Raw genomic sequence first — 20,693 nt, forward strand, 5'->3', positions numbered from 1 at the left:
AATGAATTTTTGTCACGAAAAGATGGCTAAATCGTTGTCTATCTGGTGTATATTTATTAAAACATCTTATGAAGTTTGAGTGTTTCTAATGTGAACTTAAAGTGAGAATGAATTATGAGCAAGCCAAATAAAACAATATTGATTCAAATCACATAAGAAAACGTTCGCGTTTACGACCAACGAGTTAGTTTTTGATATTTAACAAACACTCCACTAGTTTACACACACACTAAAAGTCTATAAGTTGCTAAGCCAAGCTTCTAGTTTAGTACTTGATTATTGATACTAAGCAAATACTTGAGAAAACACGATATATTTTCGCTTTAGATAAATTGTTTGTGTTGTTGAAGTCTACGATCTAGCGTAATTTACTTTATATAAGAGATGTTTCATTTATAAATATTGAATGGAAATATAAATTACGTAAAGGAATTGAAACCAAGATGACATATAATGGAAGTAGGGGTCTATGAACCCCTGCTAACAGATTAAACTAAATAAAACTCGTCAACCTTAACGACACTATTCAATTCATTGCAAACCTGAATGCCGACATGAATTAAATATTTAATTAACAAAAAAGTTGATTTTTGTTAGCATTATGCTTTATCAAAAATGGAAAACGAGTACATAGGAAATTTCCATTTTTCATGGTCGTAGTCTGATACCTAAACATTGAATTCGAGTTTTATTAGCGATATACATATTTAATTCTACCTATATAATCATCAGGACATTAGATTCATTGACAATTACCTAATTATATAAACTTTTATTATCTTATTAATTCGTAAAGCTTAAAGTTTATATAAGACAAGTTTAAAAATTTTCCAACCATATGGATATGAGTATGATCTCAAAGGTGTCTGCAACGAAATGCGACGTATTCACAGTAAAATAAAGCATTTTCAATCGCCGTGAAAATCCAATTCTACGATCTTATGATGACGTGTCCGCCTAAATTTATAAAACACTTACTTATTGACACGTTCCCAAAATAAACCGAAGTCTTGGCAAAACTGTACGGGCATTAACATTGGTATCAGCCGCATTATGCTGAACTTACGCGTATATAGCTAGGTTAAGAGTGTGCCCATATAAAAAGGGCCGCGACGCTCGCTTCCTATATCTAAATGCATGTATGTATAAATCGGTGTCAACATTATATTGCGTAGATACCATACGACGAGTAAGCGCTTTCGGTATGTTTCATACAAGCATAATGCTCCCGTTCTATAAACAGTAAACACTGTTGTTTTGTAAGTTTCCATCGACTGCTTTAGGAGAATAACAATATTATGTATGGACGTGGCCGTGGACGTAACGAAAATGTATGAGAATATATTTTTTATGTTCCTGATAATACTCGAACTACATTATGCATATATTCGACAGACATAATCAATTCATTTTTCATATTTATGGTAATTATTATATTATCATTCACAGATAAAGTAACTTAGATTACAAAATAAAGTACAGATGGAGCATGACAACCGCCCGTCGCCCTTGTCAAAGAAAATACGAAATCAAAAACAAATACGTCGCTGCACCAGTGCTATAGCGCATATTGTGTCATGCAATACGTCAAAAAGGGTTTGCAATTTTAGTAAAAAAATGCCGTCTTGTGATAATAAAACGCTGTAAAATTTGTTCCCGAAAACAAAAAAAAAGATAAAACATCGTTTCACAGGTTTTCTGTAGATTATTTGGCTGATTTATTTCTTTAATACGAATAATAATTTTACAGATATGAAGGAATACAAAACTTCAACGTATGTTGCCAGTATTTTGAAAATGAATTTGCCATTTTTATTGGTAAAACGGTAAAATGGTTAAAGGATCTTCAGGGTAATGCTGTTGGATGTTTCGATCGTGAATGTGATTATTTGTATAGTGCACTAAAGGTTCATGATAATTATTAGATTATTTTAATAAGCATAATACATTATTTTGTTACTTTTATAAAGCTTAAAAACGTCATAGTCGTTTTCGCTAGCGATTTAATTTATGTGAACTCCATGATGTATATGATGAAAATAAAGTGTCCCGTATTCTCGACTAAAAACTACCGCTATTCGTATTCATATATTATGAAAAATAAAAAATAATATAATTATTATAGTTAATATTGAAACTTTTTTTATGTAATTTATTTAATAAAAAATTGAATACAATTTTTTTGTCCATATATAACTTTAGTAGGCAGGTACTTTATGTAATAAAAGAATTTAAATAAAAATTAAAACTTGACTTCTCATTTATGTATATAGCCTACGTCACTACCGCCACTAACATAATAATTCAGATCATTGCAATGAAACCCCACAACTCAAAATCGGTCCAACGCGAACGGTTTATACTGCAGGGCGTGTCAAAGAAATATTATACATACATCCATAAACTCGAAAAACATAACCCTCTTTTTTGCGTAGTCGGGGAAAAATTTGGGAAATTTTTCAATATCTGGCAACATTACACGCACACGGAAGCACCGTGTACGTACAGTGCAGCGGCGAAATGACAGCACACATAGCTTTATTGAAAATGACGATAAATTATTCGGTTTAGTTCGGCAACGCTCCATCTGTCTTTTATTTTGTAATCTAAGTAAAGTAAATAGTAAAATAAAGTTTACACATAGAAGTATTAATTTATATTGTAATGTATATTTTTATGTATTGTTTGTTTTGTAGACTCCATAAGCCATTTTTTTTTTCATCTTCCGTCCAATAAGTTAGTCAATTTAAATTAAGTTTAAGGTAACCCGAGGGCGAAAAGCTAGTAAGCAAATGAAAAGAGTTCAAATCTTTAAAGCTTCATACATCATAATATCATAATACCGCCCGCGGCTTCGCCCGTTTTGTCTAAAACCTAATAAATTATATACTAAAACCTTCCTCTTGAATCACTCTATCTATTTAAAAAAACCGCATCAAAATCCGTTGCGTAGTTTTAAAGATGTAAGCATACACAGGGACATAGGGACAGAGAAAGCGACTTTGTTTTATACTATGTAGTGACAAGACAAACAACATCGCGTGAATATTGGATACACCTATCATTAAATTCTGATTAAAAATAATTGTCTTTAAATAAGTGTTATGTACACATTATACATTTCAATAATGGAATAAACACTCGGATGACGCCTTGTTTCGTCGGTTGTCATGTTGATAAGAAAACACTGGTGTTATCACACTGCACAGGAAAGAAGAACTATAGTAATTAATAGCTATATTTTGCAATTGTACGTCGGTAGGTATACGATAATGCTCATAGCGTGCGGATTGAGATCCCAAAGCTATTTTTAGTCTGATCATGACCACCAGAATGGATAGATTTAGGTCTGTTTATCCCTGTTCCATAGCAACTTTGTATCGTAGTTAAAAATGTGTATTCGGAATTCTTATAAGTTATGTAATGTAATAAGTTCTATTTTTAACCGACTTCAAAAAAAGGAGGAGGTTATCAATTCGGCCGGTATTTTTTTTTTTAATGTATGTACACCGATTACTCCGAGGTTTCTGAACCGATTTACGTGATTCTTTTTTTGTTCGATGCGGAATTGGTCCCATAAAAATGTTATTCGGATAGGCCCAGTAGTTTTTATTTTATGGGCATTTTTGCAAGTGCAAGTTTGAAGTCGGTTGTTTTTAACGCAGTTATCACTTGTGTTTCGAATTTATCAGTACCTATCGGTATCATCATCATCATCATCATCAGCCCATATACGTTCCCACTGCTGGGACACGGGCCTCCTATGAGGGTACAGGCCATAATCCACCACGCTGGCCAAGTGCGTGTTGGCGGATGACACATGTCGTCGAATTTTTTTTAATTCTTCGACATGTCGGTTTCCTCACGATGTTTTCCTTCACCGTTCGAGCAGTGGTGATGTTACAACATGCGCAGATAAATTGAAAAATCAATTTATTTCCTGCGCGCTCGCCTGGTCTCGAACCCCGGACTTATCGATTCAAAGTCCGAGGTCCCACCACTGAGCCACCACTGCTGCACCACTGCTGCACCTATCGGTATACTCATTCAAATATTCGAATAAGAATAATTGGTAAAATTTCATTTGGAAATCAAAGAACGGCATAATAATTTCAGCATAGGAAGGATTTTCGCGATTGAGAATATATTTAGGTAAATAATAAATATTAATATAATATTTATAGAAGAACAATGTTTTTGTCTCAATAAAAACTAAGTCAAAGGAAATGAAAGCGCAAATAGAAAATCTATCTGGCGCATGGCTAAAGCTCGATAACATGAAGAAGATACGAGAAAATCTGCCACTTTTAACCCTATAAATAATATAGCTATAATATAAAAATGAATCGAAAAATGTGTTGATAAGCGCATAACTCGAGAACGGCTGAACCGATTTCGATAATTCTTTTTTTTATTATATATTCCTTGAAGTACGAGGATGGTTCTTATGGAGAGAAAACGTAAACATGTACCACGGGCGAAGCCGGGGCGGACCGCTAGTAACAAAATAAAAGTAGAAGTTTAATCCGTAATGTTTTCAATATTCATACACATTGTTTATACAAACACTTGTTTGCGTGTTAAAGTACACACAAAATCTATTGCATCAATTCTATACTTGCTAGTTCAGGATACATCGCCCATTTTTGCAAGTGACTACTATCAAGCTGATTTTCCGTTTGTAGCTTTATTTTGATGAGACTCTCGATTGTGGTAGCTAACAGAGATAACAAGGATTTAATTTTTTAATTTGATGGTTCTCAAATATTTATTACGCAATTTGTAGGACAATATGTCTGTTGAATTATATAAACATTAACTAAGTGAAAACAAAAAAATCAGCTTGTAAGTAATCATTTATGATGACCTCGTTATCGATACACTTTGGAAAGGGGGACTCTTTGAACAAACCATAGATTTTGTAGGACAAATATTTTTTCGAATAATTTAGGTAATTATCTTGAGATTGAACAAAAAAAATCATTCAGTTAGTAATAAATATTTGAGAACCATCAAATCAAATTTTTTTATCCTTGTTATCTCTGTTAGCTACCACAATCGAGACTTTCGAACACGAAATTATTGGGCGTCTCATCAAAATAAAGCTACAAACGGAAAATTAGCTTGATAGTAGTCACTTGCAAAAATGGGCGATGTATCCTGAACTATGCCTTTTTCACTACAAATATTTTATCATGGACTGTGCAGTTAATCCATTTGTGGTTGATTCACCAGTATTTGCCTGAAGTCAAAATAAAATACCTTCGAATGTCAAATTTAATTTCGCCTTTAATTGCTTGGACAGGAATATTCCGGTTCGCAGTCGGAGATATTCATTGTATAATTTCCATGACAAATTCAGGTACCTAATGGACTATTTCAAAGGCTCTGTTCGGAGTCATTGTGCGCTGCGTGTGTGCGCTATTGTATATGGTAACGGTAAATACGGCCATGTTTGTTACGTGTCCACGTGTTACACTCCTCATAATTACCTGTTTAACATTTAATTTGTTTTCGATAATGCATCGATTTGTTGTTAACAACTTCGACTGGAATAATAACGCGAAAGGAAGTTTTCCCCGAACTGCTATTTATCTTGTGTTCGCTTACTTCAGTCAAAAATGCTGAGCGGATTTGATGGGTAGAGCATGAAACTTGAAATGGCTTAAATAAATGGTGCATTGTAAATGGTGTATATTTGATTTTGTTGAGACTGTGATTGTGTCGTAAGTAGAATACGTCAACCTTTATTGTTTTCGTGATAAAGAAGCGAAGCGAGGGCGTATCGCTTTTAGTATGTATTGTATCTGAGACGTAAAAAAATGCTGCGTCATCTTTTGACGGTATGCAGTATGCACATACGGTGCATAGAATTAAATCTTATTATAAAATAATCTCATAGCTTACAAATGTACAAAGAAAATAAATATGTAAGTATTTCAATGATGGTCAGTATCGCACTAGTTAATCGTTTATAGGTACAACGTTCCTTTATGATGTGACCAAAGCGACGTATAGGAAACTAAACGGTGTTTAAATATTGATGTTGAGTTTTAAAAATAGTTTCTCTTTTTTTGTATGCCTTGTATAAACAAAGCATTGCATAACAGTATCGTATTGATAGAACCTCTTCAAGGCCAGCCTTGAACTCATCCAGGTGAACAGAATTTTATCTAGACAGTCATCTTGAATGTTCCTTAATAGATAACCATAGAGCAGTATCGTTGTCAGATTTAAATCCTCTATTTATATGTAGATGGATGTTATGTCATCTATACATATAATAAATCTGTAGAAGGGTCAATTCTGTACATTGAAAATATTGAAAAATAAATAGCAGGGGGTGTTACTGGATCGATACCAAACCCAAATATGTGATTAAAAAAATTTCTGTCTATGTGTCTGTCTGTCTGTCTGTATGTTCAGGCATCACGTGAAAACTAACGGTTCGATTTCGATGAAACTTGGTATAATTATACCTTATTATCCTGGGCATAAAATAGGATACTTTTTATCCCAGAAAAATACGTAGAAAAAAAGTAAATCTTAATTTTTCCGCGCGGGCGGAGTCGCGGGCGGAAGCTAGTACAACAATATTTAACATTGTGTATACGAGCGCATTATTTGCATGACACTTTTTATTACATTTTGTTAAAATTCTAGTTATAGATATACCTATACTATTTTAAAGTTATCCTTATTAGAGGTGCCTATATTACTTTAATGTTATCCTTACCAATAAATATTTCGTATTCAATTTATTCAAATGGAAGGAGGATTAGACAGTTTCCATTTACTTGATATAAGGGCAATTTCTCAGGTCCGAAATCCTAGATTTACGATTATAGTCATTAATTTTCTTCTCGAAATAATACTTGAAAGAGATAATAAGTATATCCCAGGCTTCGTTGTTTTGTAGTGTAGTAAATTCTAAGCTGTAGTGTCTTATACATTTTATTATTATTTTACTTAGACTACTGATTTGTAAGAAATATTTACACCACTCCAATAAAAGGGATCACTAATTAAATAATAATAAAACTGCAAAATATTATAATAATATGCATTTAATAGGTTGATGACACTAAGGCAAACTCTCAAAGGACGCATACAGTGTTCTGGTGAGAATGAAATAGACCGACGAATGACGATCGCGATGCACGATGGCGATTACTAATAAACTGAAATAAGTAGGCAACAAATATTAGTTATTTTGTATATGAATATTAATTATCTATACTTATAAATATAAAGCTTATGAGTTAGTTTGAATGTGGTCATCTCAAGTATCTACTACTGGTCCTTTAAAAAAAAAAGAAATCATTCACTATTGGATTTGCTGGTAACCTTCCGGGCCGGGTCATACTGCTTACAGAACATACTTATTAATCATTTTCCCATAGACACCATACTTCATACAGGCATCATGTAAGCTACTTGATTATGTTCTATACAATGAATAAAAAATATGATGTGGTGTATTTTACACACTTGGCGCTTACGGGAAGACACGATAACGTCACAAGGCTGGCTGTCGAGTCATCGCAAGCTCGAGAGTCGTTGGCTCGTTGCGTGGAGGCATTTCGCTTTCGTTGCTCGTAACCACCGACCGGTTACCGCACCGCTTCGTACCGATATGTGCCTCTTCTGTATATTTCATATAATATGGAAAAAACGAAGATTAATGATGTTTAAATTGCATTTACCACGGCTATTATCTCATCGTGGTATAGTGGGTTCACATTCCTGTGTGATCTGAGAAAATTATATTATGCATAGGAGATATGACACGCGCAATGGATATTTTTTTTTAATATGTCATATTTTCCTTTTTTTCTGTTCTTTAATAGGGTGTAATTAACTTCTTCTTATCTTTATTACCAGAATTTTCCTGCAAAAAATTCCGATTCCATATATTACATATGTACCTATTATAAATCGCTTTACAAGTCCATTTGTACGTTAATTTACTAACTCCTAAACTACGCACGGTTTACAGAAGCGAGCTCTAAATTTTAAACGTACACATTTCAAATAAAATGTCGTTTGTGTAAAAATAAAATTCTCATGCATAGAGCATTTCGTTTAGGTACAACTGGCCAAATGATATTACTTTTCTGTCTTATGTGTTATGTAAGTTAATTGCACCCGTGTGAAGCTGGGCCTGGGTCTTTGTAGTACCTATGTTATACAATATTCTTTTGTGTCCATCAATATCGCAATTAAAACCTAAGTCTGTCAGGTCAAACGTGAAAAAATAAAATAAACAATAATTTCAACAACTTGGTTAGATCACTACGAATTTCAATATTTTTCGTGTGAACAAAAAAATACAAAAATCTTTATTGTTATTTAAACATTTTTGAGATAATACAATGCAATATTCCCTTCCAGCTTTCATCTATTTACACAGGAATGAAATTCAAAATAAGTCATTTATTGTTGTTTATGATTAACAAGATCTCGCTTATTGCCTAGGTATCGCTGCTTTTAGTGCAATAATGAAGATGAGAATGATATTATAAAAATTCCAATAAGAAACTGGTGTGTAATTTTTGGGGTGTTATTTATTATTTATGATCTAAAATTTTTTTTCTTCTCCCACAGACTGCGTCTATTTCGAGACGTCGTCGACGTCTCCGTACCAAATCCGGCGGATAGAAGAACTAAATAAAACAGCCTCCGGCAACGTGGAGGCTAAGGTCATGTGCTTTTACAGGCGGCGGGACCTGCCCAACCCCCTTATACAGTTAGCAGATAAGCATCAAAGTAAGTGTACTATCGTAAACACTGGGTATGTTCAGTATCTACACATGTAATAAGAATCGTGTTGGGTATACAAGTTTTCACGTAGAAGATTGCGAAGTGTTCCCGCGCAGAAATCAGCGCGTCGAAATGCGCTGGTGTTATCAGAATCTGAATGAATCCGACATAACCAACGGCTCTTTTCTCGGGAGCCGTGAGCATCTTTTGCATTATTACCGAATAAAAAAAGATACACCACATACAACTTATGAACGGCTGAACGGATTTTTGGTCTGTTAAGTTTGTCTTCTCGTAGTTCAAGTACCGCAAGTGTTAAGAATTTGGTAAGCTTACAAATGAACTTCTACCCGGACGGAAAAGCGGTAATTATCTAGTAACATAATAAATTAATGTATGACTCTGAAAGCAATGCGAAATTTTTACACTAATAAAAAGATACAACTATTGCAGTGAACATCTAGTTACTCCGGGAGTAAATTGTAATGGAACCGCTCTATTTTTCCCCGCAATCCACTTTGTTCTAAAAGTTTACAAGTTGCAATGATATGTTGTACTCGCATAGAATATCATTTTAGTTGATGAATTTTACTTCATATATCATGTACACTGTCTTTTGTTTAAATTCGTCCCTTCGAAAGGTTTTGTTGGTAATCTGAATAATATGAATTTAAGATTTTGGTTAGTGGTAACATTGACTGATTACTATTGGTATTTGTAAAAGTAGCAAGTTTAGACTCCTACCTTAGTACCTTCGTATATTTTAGTTGCATCATGGATTTTCATATGACTTTTTTATGTTTAAGTACAATATACCTACTATTGTTATGAGTTTACTTCGATGCCTCTCATAATGCATTATTTATATGAATTTATTTATTTCAATACAAATCGTCCTCGCTCTTGAGATGGGGTTGATCATTTGAATACATGACCTTAACCCTTTACCGTGATATGTATTGTTATTATAACTATCGCGAAGTGTGTAATGCTATTTAGTATATTGTTTGTACCAAAAATCAAGAGCTTCTAAATAATGAATATGGTGAAAAAAAATAAGTTTAAAAAAATTAAGTGTTCGATTATATAGAACTGGCTGTTTAAATTAGTAGTAGTAGTTGATATAAATCTGTAGATAGACTTACAATAAGAGTTAAACATCTTTAAGATAATGAAATATATTTTTATCAATGTACCTAAATGACGCATATTCTAATTTTTCAAGAAATTTGTTTTTGCATACAATTTTTTTAATGAAAAGTTTTCTATATAATATGTATACCTACGGCGGGGCTTTGAATCCATTTCTTAAGCTTCACCATAGTCACCCCATATTCAACTGTACGTGGGGTTATCTATCTATTCATACTTTCGCATTTTAATTCAATTCGGTCTGTACGGGCACGTGTATCAAATTTTTTTGTTCGTTTATTAATTCGACGTTGAAATTTATGGAACCGTAGACATCTGCCCCTTAGCAGTTCATATACTTGAATCGTTTCTTGAATTTATATTAATTTGCCTTTAGTCTCAATGTTATTGGGTTCATTCACTATAGGTACTTTAACTTTTGGGTTGTAATTGTTATAACACGAATGCTTGACTTTACGAACCGAGACTTTAATCCACCATGAATGTTACGAATATTACTTCGCATGGCAACGTATTATCAGTTTCGGCCGTTGCTGAAATTTTATTTACGACTAGTTTTTATTGTTTTAGTAAATTGATTCTCAGGAGATTTTAATATCCACCACGTGTATTCACACCCAAAGTGCAAAGCTGCGTACAGCATATCAAAACCCCGATCATGTCTATGTCGTATCGCGTGCTATCGATCCGCGAACTCCCCTCCCACTTGGAATAAGTATAATATCTAATAACGGTCTTTCTACAATCTACAATTAAATCTATAAATACATTCAGCGTCCTTGTTTCACAACAAAGACACGGCTCGTATTGATTTTCGTGTACATGGTATAAATACGGCAATAATTTGGAATTTGGGTGGCAAAGAGTCGTTTTGTTTCTGCGAATGTGTACGTACGTACCCACCGACAGTGGTGTGGTGCGTGTGTTTGATTATTTTCTATTAATAGACGATTAGCCTATATTAAGAGTGGCGACTAGGAACTTGCGCGTGAGTCTGGAACCTTCTTTGATATGCTGAATCATGAACGAAGTGCGAACGTGAAATCGGTAGCGTGGCGTTATTGCGTTTTATCTTCGTTTATATGGTTGCATTACACTTCGAGGAACTGTTACTTAATAATCTTGTACTAAATACTATTTAAATTCAAATAGTTGTCATATCTCTACATTACATGTAAAAATAGTCAAAATGTTACAAAACCGGATCTAAGATTTGTCCAGAAAAAATGCATTCTCTCATAAATAGACGGATATGGTTCAATTATGCGAACATTATTGTATGTAATATAATAGATTCTGTTTGGGATAATTTCTTCTTTACAAAAAAACAAACTCGAAAATTGCTATAAATATTAGTTTAAACAATTTATACAATTCAATTTTCCTGTACAATGACAATATTTTCGATTTAGATAAAGCATCTAGATTTGTATAGATGTGATGACTCATTAATATTAGCACTCGGTTCGTTGATGAACAGCATACTGTAGGAGCAGTTTTAATCAATTGTAATTAAAGCCGAAACATTCGTCCCATCGACTTTCATTAGGCGAACGACCCTTTACCTGAATAGCGTTATTTACTCGCAACTTCGCAGACATGCGGCTATGTATTGAATATTATATTTTTATATACATTCGTATTGTATTAGGTAAGTTGTTGATGTAAATTTTGACCTTTATTGACAGTTTTTATAAAAGTTGTGTTCATACAAATGTTTTGTGAATTAAAAATCCATGCATAAGTTTCAGTTAATGTTGTATAATATTCGTAACTTGTAATCTAATCGAAAATAATAATACTAAGCTTGTAACTTATTGGCTATAAGATATCAAAATTGAATAAAGTATCTTTTGGTGTTATTAAAGATAATGTCTTTTCAATTTGGGTTTGTAATAAATAATACGGATTAAACCTAAGTATATAATAACTGTACCTACTTAATGTACTTTAAACAACAAGATTTTCGTTTATTTATATAATGTAAAACATTAAAAGTTTAAAAAATCGTCTCGTTTGTTATTTATATGTACACTAGCTTTCCACTCGCAGCTTCGCCCGCGCAGTCAAAGAAAGACTCGCATAGTACCCGTTCCCGTGGGATTTCCGGGATAAAACCTATCCTTTTTCCCGGGGTAAAAAGTAGCCTATGTCCTTTCTCGGGTATCAAAATATCTCTATACCAAATTTCATGCAAATTGGTTCAGTAGTTAAGGCGTGATCGAGTAACAGACAGACAGACAGAGTTACTTTCGCATTTATAATATTATAGTATATAGTATATTATAGTATGGATTTGCAACGTGAGAATTCTACGTCAGCAATTCGGTTTGACATTCACAACGTGGTGCGATCGTGACTCACACGAGAAGTGCATCGTATACTAATCCCTGGTAATCTTTCCAATACAATATAATTCATCAAGATTTTCGTTAACATGTATTGTATTTACATATTAGGAATCAATTAATTAATTGATTAAATGTTTTTATTAAAGAATCGTTCTCAAAACTAGGTAATTTCGAGACTTTGGCAGATGAATCGTAAACAACTTTTGACTAAATACAAATATATTATATGGTCTAAGATCCGAACATAAGGCGAAATTCAACGGCGTGATAATAGAATGAGACCAATTTTATAATAAATTTAGTCTATTAAAAAATGTATTAAAAATGGATTGACTGGGAAAATCCTGGATAGGACATTTTTAATGAATTAAAAAAAAAACATTTTTTTTAATTAATTGCAGTATCAAGATAATAAAAAAGAAATATAAAAGACTTAAATTATGAAACCTACAGAATGTGCAGTCATAGTCGTTTTCTAATATTTACCGGGACAAACGGCTAGGTTGGCAGGTATAAACAGGTATGTCGGTACCAGTTATTTTCACTTGATGGGATGATGAAAAAAAAATTATGTCAGCACTGTTTTATTACAAAATTGTTTTATTTCGAAACTGCAATTAATAAAAAATTAAAATATTTTTTTTAAAGTGAAACTTTTATTACATCGTCTCAAACTTTTTGGTCTGTGTAGCGCATGTCGCGTGTATCGCGGCTGCCGAGTAGGTATACCTACTCGGCACGCGACATGCGCTACACAAAGCAGTGTTCGGAGCCGTTCGAACAGTTTCACTTTTACCGTGGTTTCATAAAACCAAACAACATTTTTTTTTTAATTCATTAAAAATATCCTGTCCAGGATTTTCCAAGTCAACCCATTTTTAATACATTTTTTAATAGACTAAATTAATTATAAAATTGGTCTCATTCTATTATCACGCCGTTGAATTTCGCCTTATGTTCGGATCTTAGACCAGATTATTTTTTGATGTCTATTAATATTGAATTGAAAATATCAAGCATACCTACCGATATGCTTCAGGTACATTCAATGCAAAGAAAGATATTTAAAAATAAAAACTAATCGAATTGTAATAAGACAAAATTTAACTAAGTATGTTTTGGACGACCTGAAATGAAATTATAAGTTTCTACTTTGTTGGTAAAATATTGAATCCTGCACAAAGGTGTTGAGCTTTTTTGGTATTATCTAAAGGCAGCATTTAAGAGATCTGAAAGACCTGATTATATTTGTGAATGTCGATTTCAATGTAGGTATTGTATGTGTACAATGTATTGTAGTTATAGGTAATTGATATGTATCTACATATAATAGGTAGGTAGTATGTATTATGCTTTGCCAGCAGACGTCTCTTGGACAAAGATCGTGTGTTAATTCTGAGCGGGTAGTGTCGGGGGCGCGGGGTTCGGGGTTAGTAAACATAATCATGGCCTCCGCCCGTTCTACAATTTAGTAGCTAAATGGGAATGAAGAGTTTCCTCCCCGCGCCCCCACGCCGACCCCGTCTGGCCCCGATGCCGACGCTTTTTATTAAACTTATTGAAATTACACATTTGTGTACGTGTACATTATGTATCCCAAAACGAGACGGTCACTCGCGCGCCTAATAAGAATTTCAAATACGATTGTCTCATGCTATGCCGCGGCTGCGGCCGGCGCGGCGGTCAGACGGTGCGGAGTAATTTATGTGAATCGTTAGCGGTAGTTGGTGACCCCAGGCGAGACCGTTATGAGAGAAAAATAACTAAATCGAGCGGTGGTGATGACTCGCGAACGTGTACGCTATTGAGATTAAATAAAACGCGAGCATTATAAAGCAGTAATCTAACTCCTTAACTAGGTGCCACCCCCGCCCACGCCGCCCCGTATCGACCGTGGCTCTCATCTCCCAGGTACACGCAACACTTATCCCGGTTTTAATTGTCACCATGCGCTGATGACCTCGGCTATAGGTACTTCGACACCCGTCTCGCCGTACCTACTCTAGATATGTATTGACTTTGGGCTTAAAATATGAAATCTTTAGTCACGAAATGGAAGGATGCTCCCAGCATTAAAAAAAATGACACATTTTAGTAAAAAAAATCGTATACCTACCAAGCAAAACATTAATTGTTCATCATAGTCGTCAATGTTTTACTTATTCAAAAGCGGAGATTAGAATCTAAATAAAAGAACATAAAATGGTGGTTAGCAACCACAACTTACAAGCTTCGTTTAGGATCGTTATCGACTGAGGAGAAGTAAGAAAAAAAAATATTTTTATAGGGAATTTACTTGACAAAAATATATTTAATAAAATCAACTGTCACTAATAATAAATGGGAACTATATTTTCTATCACCAAAATTTATATTTGTCATCAAGTTGTATCACCTAATAAATAGACCTATCACCTATCACCACGAAATATTTTCGTTCTCAGATAAACAAAAATTGTTCCCAGGTATGAATTATCAAATTAATGTTAATATATGTGTAAAATAAGAGATCGATAACCAATAAAATTATATTGCATTACATGAATATAAACTTCGTTCTTATAATAACAGTTTTGTAACTTAAATAATATCTCTGTGCTCAGAATGGTAGATCTGTCACCAAATAAATCGACTATCGATCCCTGACTGCGACTCCTTTTTATTTGATATTTTGTCACCAATACAGTAGTAACATTTTATTTCGTTCAGATCTTAAATTAATAGTATTCGTTACCAATTTAATACATCAATTTATAATTTTAATAAAAAATGATCAAAGGGGCGGAGACAAATTGGCGCGCTTTAAAAATTTACATGTGCAAACATATTATCGGATTAGCCATACGCTTAAAGCTGGCCAACCCCCTACCAGAAGCAAAAAATGTGCTTATCGGCCAGAAAAGAAAAAGGGGGCGCCCTTCGAAATCCAAAACAGCGCTGATTATTCAGTGATTATTGTTTTTTAACAATAAATATTGATTATTTTAACTTGAATTAAGTGTTTTATCTACAATTATGCTAACCATTAGCTAGCTATTAAACCAGAGCTGATTATTCAGTGGTTATTATTTTTAAGAATAAATATTGATTATTTTAACTTTAAGTAACATTATATGATTTATTGGTGATCTCTTTAAATTAGTTTGCTTAAATATAAATACTTATTAGGACACACCTATTATAATACATACAAAAACATTTATTTGGTTCTAGACCTTATATCTCCGGATTTTAGGTGATTTATTGTGGAACTGATTTTGCATTGTTTGGTGACTACATTTTGGGGACAGATCTACTATTTTGAGGACAAACCCTATTATTTAAGAAACACAAATCTAATTAAATTGGTGATAGCTTAAATGATACCCATAATAAATCAGTCATTAATCATAATAATTGAAAATTATGTAAATGTTGAAACTAATAGGTATTATTAAATGGGTTTTAAACAATCTGAAAGTTTGATATATTTCTAATTGTATTTTCGACTAGATGCAATCTGAATTATTGCGTAACCGTTGCTAAAACTTGTCTAGATAACTGTGACGTCAATCGTGTCACTGCAAGGAAATGTTTACGACACTTGACTGAACTTAGAATCCAGTGCAAAATAGTTCGAAAAAAAAAACACGAAAAACGTTTTATGTACTTAATCGATTGATTGAATATTATTTGGTAGGTAAATAAAGAGATTTTATCTAGTAAAAACAAGTAACGACATAAGTATCAACTCTCCTTGAATATCTAAAATGTGACAGATTCGCGCTGTACAATGTAGCTTTTTTCGAATCAACATACATACAAAAAATCGTTGTAAAAACCTCAATACATAAGCCAATGCCTGTTTTCATGACACATTATTGCCTCGTGCGAGCAATATTTCTCAACATCTTTTAAAGAGTTTGAGTATTGTAAATAGACGAAGCTCTCGTTGTGAGCTATAAACTTGAAGTTCATTCATTTGAAATTCGTAACACATTTTTTCCGAAATTGAATATGTAATTATTTTCTGAAATTATTTGAAGACATACATCTTCATTATTATACTGATATAGTCTACGAGACTTTCCATTGAGTCAGCTATTCACATAGTACTTCTTTCCTGACTTGGCTCGCGGCCCACAAGATTATAAACTTTAATTAGATACTTAGAATAGACTGAATAATATCCGATTCGTATTCAAACATGTAACTTGTTTTGTAATTGGATTCGCTTTATTAAAAACGTGGGAAACTAAAATTTTTGCTGAAATCCGCCAAATATTGGCGTCGCAGTTTTCATTGATGGTATTTTACACCTATTGCATTCAGAATTAAACTTTATACCCATTTATCTTACAGAATAGTTAAAAATTAAAATCTATAACTTTAAAAATGTTAATTTGATTACTGAGTTTTTGAGCGTGATTGTTTGATCGCGTTTTGCTCAAAACAGTCAAAGAATGGTTGCTTGTTTTTGTTGAGTGATTTTGTGAACCGGAGGATGAATATTTTTTCTCGGATTAATACCTATGCTACTTTTGCCACCAGATGAAAATAAACAAGAACCGAACTAATATACAAATTTCTTTAAAGGACCTACTCACGTAACATCACTATCAATGTTACATATGAGTTACATCGTAATTATCCAGTAGTCCACCACCGTGTGGACATATCACAGCAGAAGCGTTATTGTAAACTTAGTGTTTATGTCTACCTAACATTTACACTGAAGTGTGGTATTTCGCACTTTCGGCTCTAGACGACGTTTACGCTGTTTCCCACAAGTTATGTAGTTTCGGTTTGCAATAATAGCCACTTTACGAAATAAATGTCGTGTGAATTTTTGCAAATGTATATAATTAATATTAAAAACGTGCTTGAGCTAGTCCGTTTTTGAAATATAATAAATAATGCACTAGTTTTTTTCGATAAATTTACATAGCGTTTCTATCAACAGAATTAATTGAGTTGCGAATCGGCTAAAATAGCATAATACTTGCGTAACTAGTAATAATAAAATATATTTGGATCTTCGTCGACGGAGAGGCAGGGCGAGGTGGTTCCCATGGCAGTGGTAATGAGAAGCACAAACACGTCTGCGCTCCAGCGGGCTCGGCCGGCGCGCGGCGGGCACCGTTGCGTCGGTTGCGTCCTGGATGACGTCACGCGGTGGTGGCGGCGCGGCGCGGACACGTGAGGCCGGCCGTGGCCGCCGGGGTAGCCGCGGGCGCAATGAAAGTGAGACCGCGGCGCGGGGCGAGGCGCGGGCGGCGGGCACACGGCGGGTCGACGAACTTCGCGCATCCAACCGCACTTGTACAAGACGCTCTTATTGTTTTAAAATCCGAGTACGCCACTCGCCTTCTACGGACTCGGACAGATTCACCTACTAACTCGCTATGATGATTCTTTCAAGTCATTGCACGACGCACGTGTAAAGCGTAGATTTGTATTGTTGTTAAATATCAATAAACATTAAAATTAGATTTTATAACAGCTTTTAGAATTCTTCATATTTTAAATATCGTCATTACAAAACCTTTGCATCCTTATTTATGTATATCCCCATTTATTATGAAAATTGTCATATTGTGTCCCTTATCTTAAATATTCACACCATTAACGATGACATTAGTGGAGAAAGTCTCGTATAGGTGTTTCTTGCAATTATCCAGCGGAAGTGAACAGCTGAAGCGAGTATCCGCCCGTGCCATGCAGTAATCAACCGAGGTGGAACGGTGGCTCTCATATTATGTGCACTTTATTATTTCTAACCAAATATAAAGAGATACGACAATTCCGGTACATGCTTCATTGTTTTGTAATCTTACATCTTGATATATCGTTTCGAACGAAGGCTATACAGCCGTGTGACAATGAATTGAACTTAATAGCGTACCTATCAGTTGTTAAACCAGTTTAGTGGCACCGAATGTTTTACGCAAAAACACGGACGAAGATCGACACTAACATACCTATTATGTATACCTAAAACAATCCTCATGGCCTCAATCACACGTTGTGTACATAGCTAAACGTGATCTATATATTATCTAAATATACGTCATCCGATTATCACGATGATTACCAAAAATGTCGTAACCAGGGTACAAAGTTTTAAAAAAAAGACGTGTGGCACTCGGGGACTGCCGCGGCCGCGGTAAAGCTATTGCATAGCATGCCTTCAAGCCACACCTCCGAGCCCGTCGGAGTGGGGAGCGTGAGGTTTTTTCGTTACGGAATTTCTCGATTCGGTCCCCGCGCTCAAGGCCCGCGATAGAAGCTATGCTATTGCTAGATAATAAGTATCGTGTGTCTATAAGCAACGTGTGTGTAAACTACACATGAAGGTCGAATCGCGGAGGCTCAGCAGGAGACGTCGCGACGGCAGTTAACCACTCCATATTGAAAGGATTTAATCGGATCTTGAATGATCATTACGTACTTGTTATGATATACCTGAATACCACCCTTGATACATACACGACACATGAATAGAGTGATAACAGTAGATAGAGCTATCACAATATACAGACACATACAGTAAGGAAACTTCATACAAAATGTTCGAAATGGCTCCCCCCCCATAAAGCGTGTTTTCGAGGGTATTGAGGGGGATCGATAGTAGCGGGTGACACATCCACAGATTTTGAATATAGTATGGAAAAAAGTTTAAAGTGATGTCATTTCACATTAAATAAATATCGATTGTTTCAGTTTGTAGCCCTTTCAATAAATAGATATATATCTGTATCGTATCTGACTACAAGTTAAATAGAGACTATTTTTTAATTTCTATAGATATGGCAGTATGAGTTTTAAATTATGTTGACATATTTTCTACCAAAATGATAGCTACAAATAGTACCTATTAGGAGTCCAGTCTGTTTAAAGACCGCATCTATTTTTTACGCAATCTAGAAGAGCACGAAAATCTAAAAAATGGAAACCTTAAAAAATCTTGTTTAAATTTATGTGCATAATTACGTAAATATTAGGGAAGAAAAAGATAGATATTATAATAATTATTGTATTTTTATCGATACGTGACTTTACCACTTTGTCAAGCACTAAGCCTGTCAAACTATTTTCTTTTTCATCCTAAAACAAAAAGGTTATATAAAAGGAGGTTCTATGTTCATATAATAATCATTTTAATTTATTTTTACATATTTTGTGTTTTTTAATTTAATTTAATTTATCGTTTTAAAAATAATTTAGTAGGTATACCTACATACAAGTATTGTTAATTCTGGTTTAAAATAATTATTGAATACTTATATGTATCATACAAATATCTAGCATTATAAATAATTTAGGTAGGTACCTACATTAAAATAGCCTTCGGCGTCCAAAAAAAGACAAGATTTCGAAATTAGCACTGAAAAAAACGTACCTATTTACTTTTACAAGGTATATATTTTATTGAGATTGTTTCTTCTTGTAAATTCATATTTAGGCTACACCATTTTTTAATTTTAACGGGTTTTAATCTCAAAATTACCACAAAGTCAACTGTGAAAAAAAGCAAACAGAAATATACAGGCCGAATTGATAACCTCCTCCATTTTTGAAGTCGGTTAAATATCAAAAAGGTAACAGCCCTATAGCTATACGTCATAATTTCATCGCAGGGGCTTAGTTTCCTAACTGTATGTACGTAGTATATATCTGTCAACTGTGGAGCTATGTAGGAAATTTTTTAGACGTTTGTTGGTAAATAAAATTCTATGAAACACTAATCGGATCACGATCACGGATCTAGGTTCTTAGGTTAGGAAAGGGTTTTTTTTTTAATGAGGCCTTTTAAACTAAAAACAGGTCGTTAAATATTAACAAAATAAATTGTAAAAACCTTTTACATGCATCAGATTTCCGAAAGTGTTATTGTTGAAGATAGGTCCTTCGATTTTTCCAAGTACTTTTCTCATGATGTAAAATGTTAAAATAATGTATTATATGGATCCATTACTTTAGAGTTTAGGGAATAGGTTATCGGTTATACGGATTCTGAATGCGAACAAATTCAAAGGTGACGTCAAAGAATGATGAATACTTTAGTTATTTTTTTATTTTAAAATATTTTAAACTAAAGGCATTGCTTTCTTATCAGTAAGTCCTAGTTATTTCTTAATATTTCCATTGCCGAAAATTAAGTAGGTACTGATTTCACATAAACCCCTATATACCTGTGAATGCAGATGCATGCTAACAAAGACACATAGATAGCGGCGTCTACGATTGTACATGCTTTATGTGTAGGCATTACCGTCACGTTGATTACTCTCGCATTAATCCAGACTATGTAGGTACCTATAGGACCTTGATATCGTATCACTTACACTGCAGACCATTACGATCATTGCCTTGTGTAACCAATTAATGAGGAAACATCTACTGATGCATTGCCGTCCAGGCAATGCTGCAAAAAGGCTGAGTATG

General features: G+C 34.0%; 1 protein-coding gene across 1 annotated transcript in view; it reads left to right on the plus strand.

Annotated features, from left to right (window-relative positions):
- The window catches only part of LOC123699894 (metastasis-associated protein MTA3), a 58,500-nt gene that overhangs the window by 7,296 nt on the left and 30,511 nt on the right, over positions 1-20,693 (plus strand). Inside the window, exon 2 of the mRNA XM_045646942.1 lies at positions 8,608-8,769. Coding sequence (XP_045502898.1) covers positions 8,608-8,769 — 162 coding nt within the window. The remainder of the gene's footprint in view (positions 1-8,607; positions 8,770-20,693) is intronic.

This window comes from Colias croceus, chromosome 18, assembly GCF_905220415.1.
Source record: "Colias croceus chromosome 18, ilColCroc2.1".
NCBI classification, from domain to species: domain Eukaryota; kingdom Metazoa; phylum Arthropoda; class Insecta; order Lepidoptera; family Pieridae; genus Colias; species Colias croceus.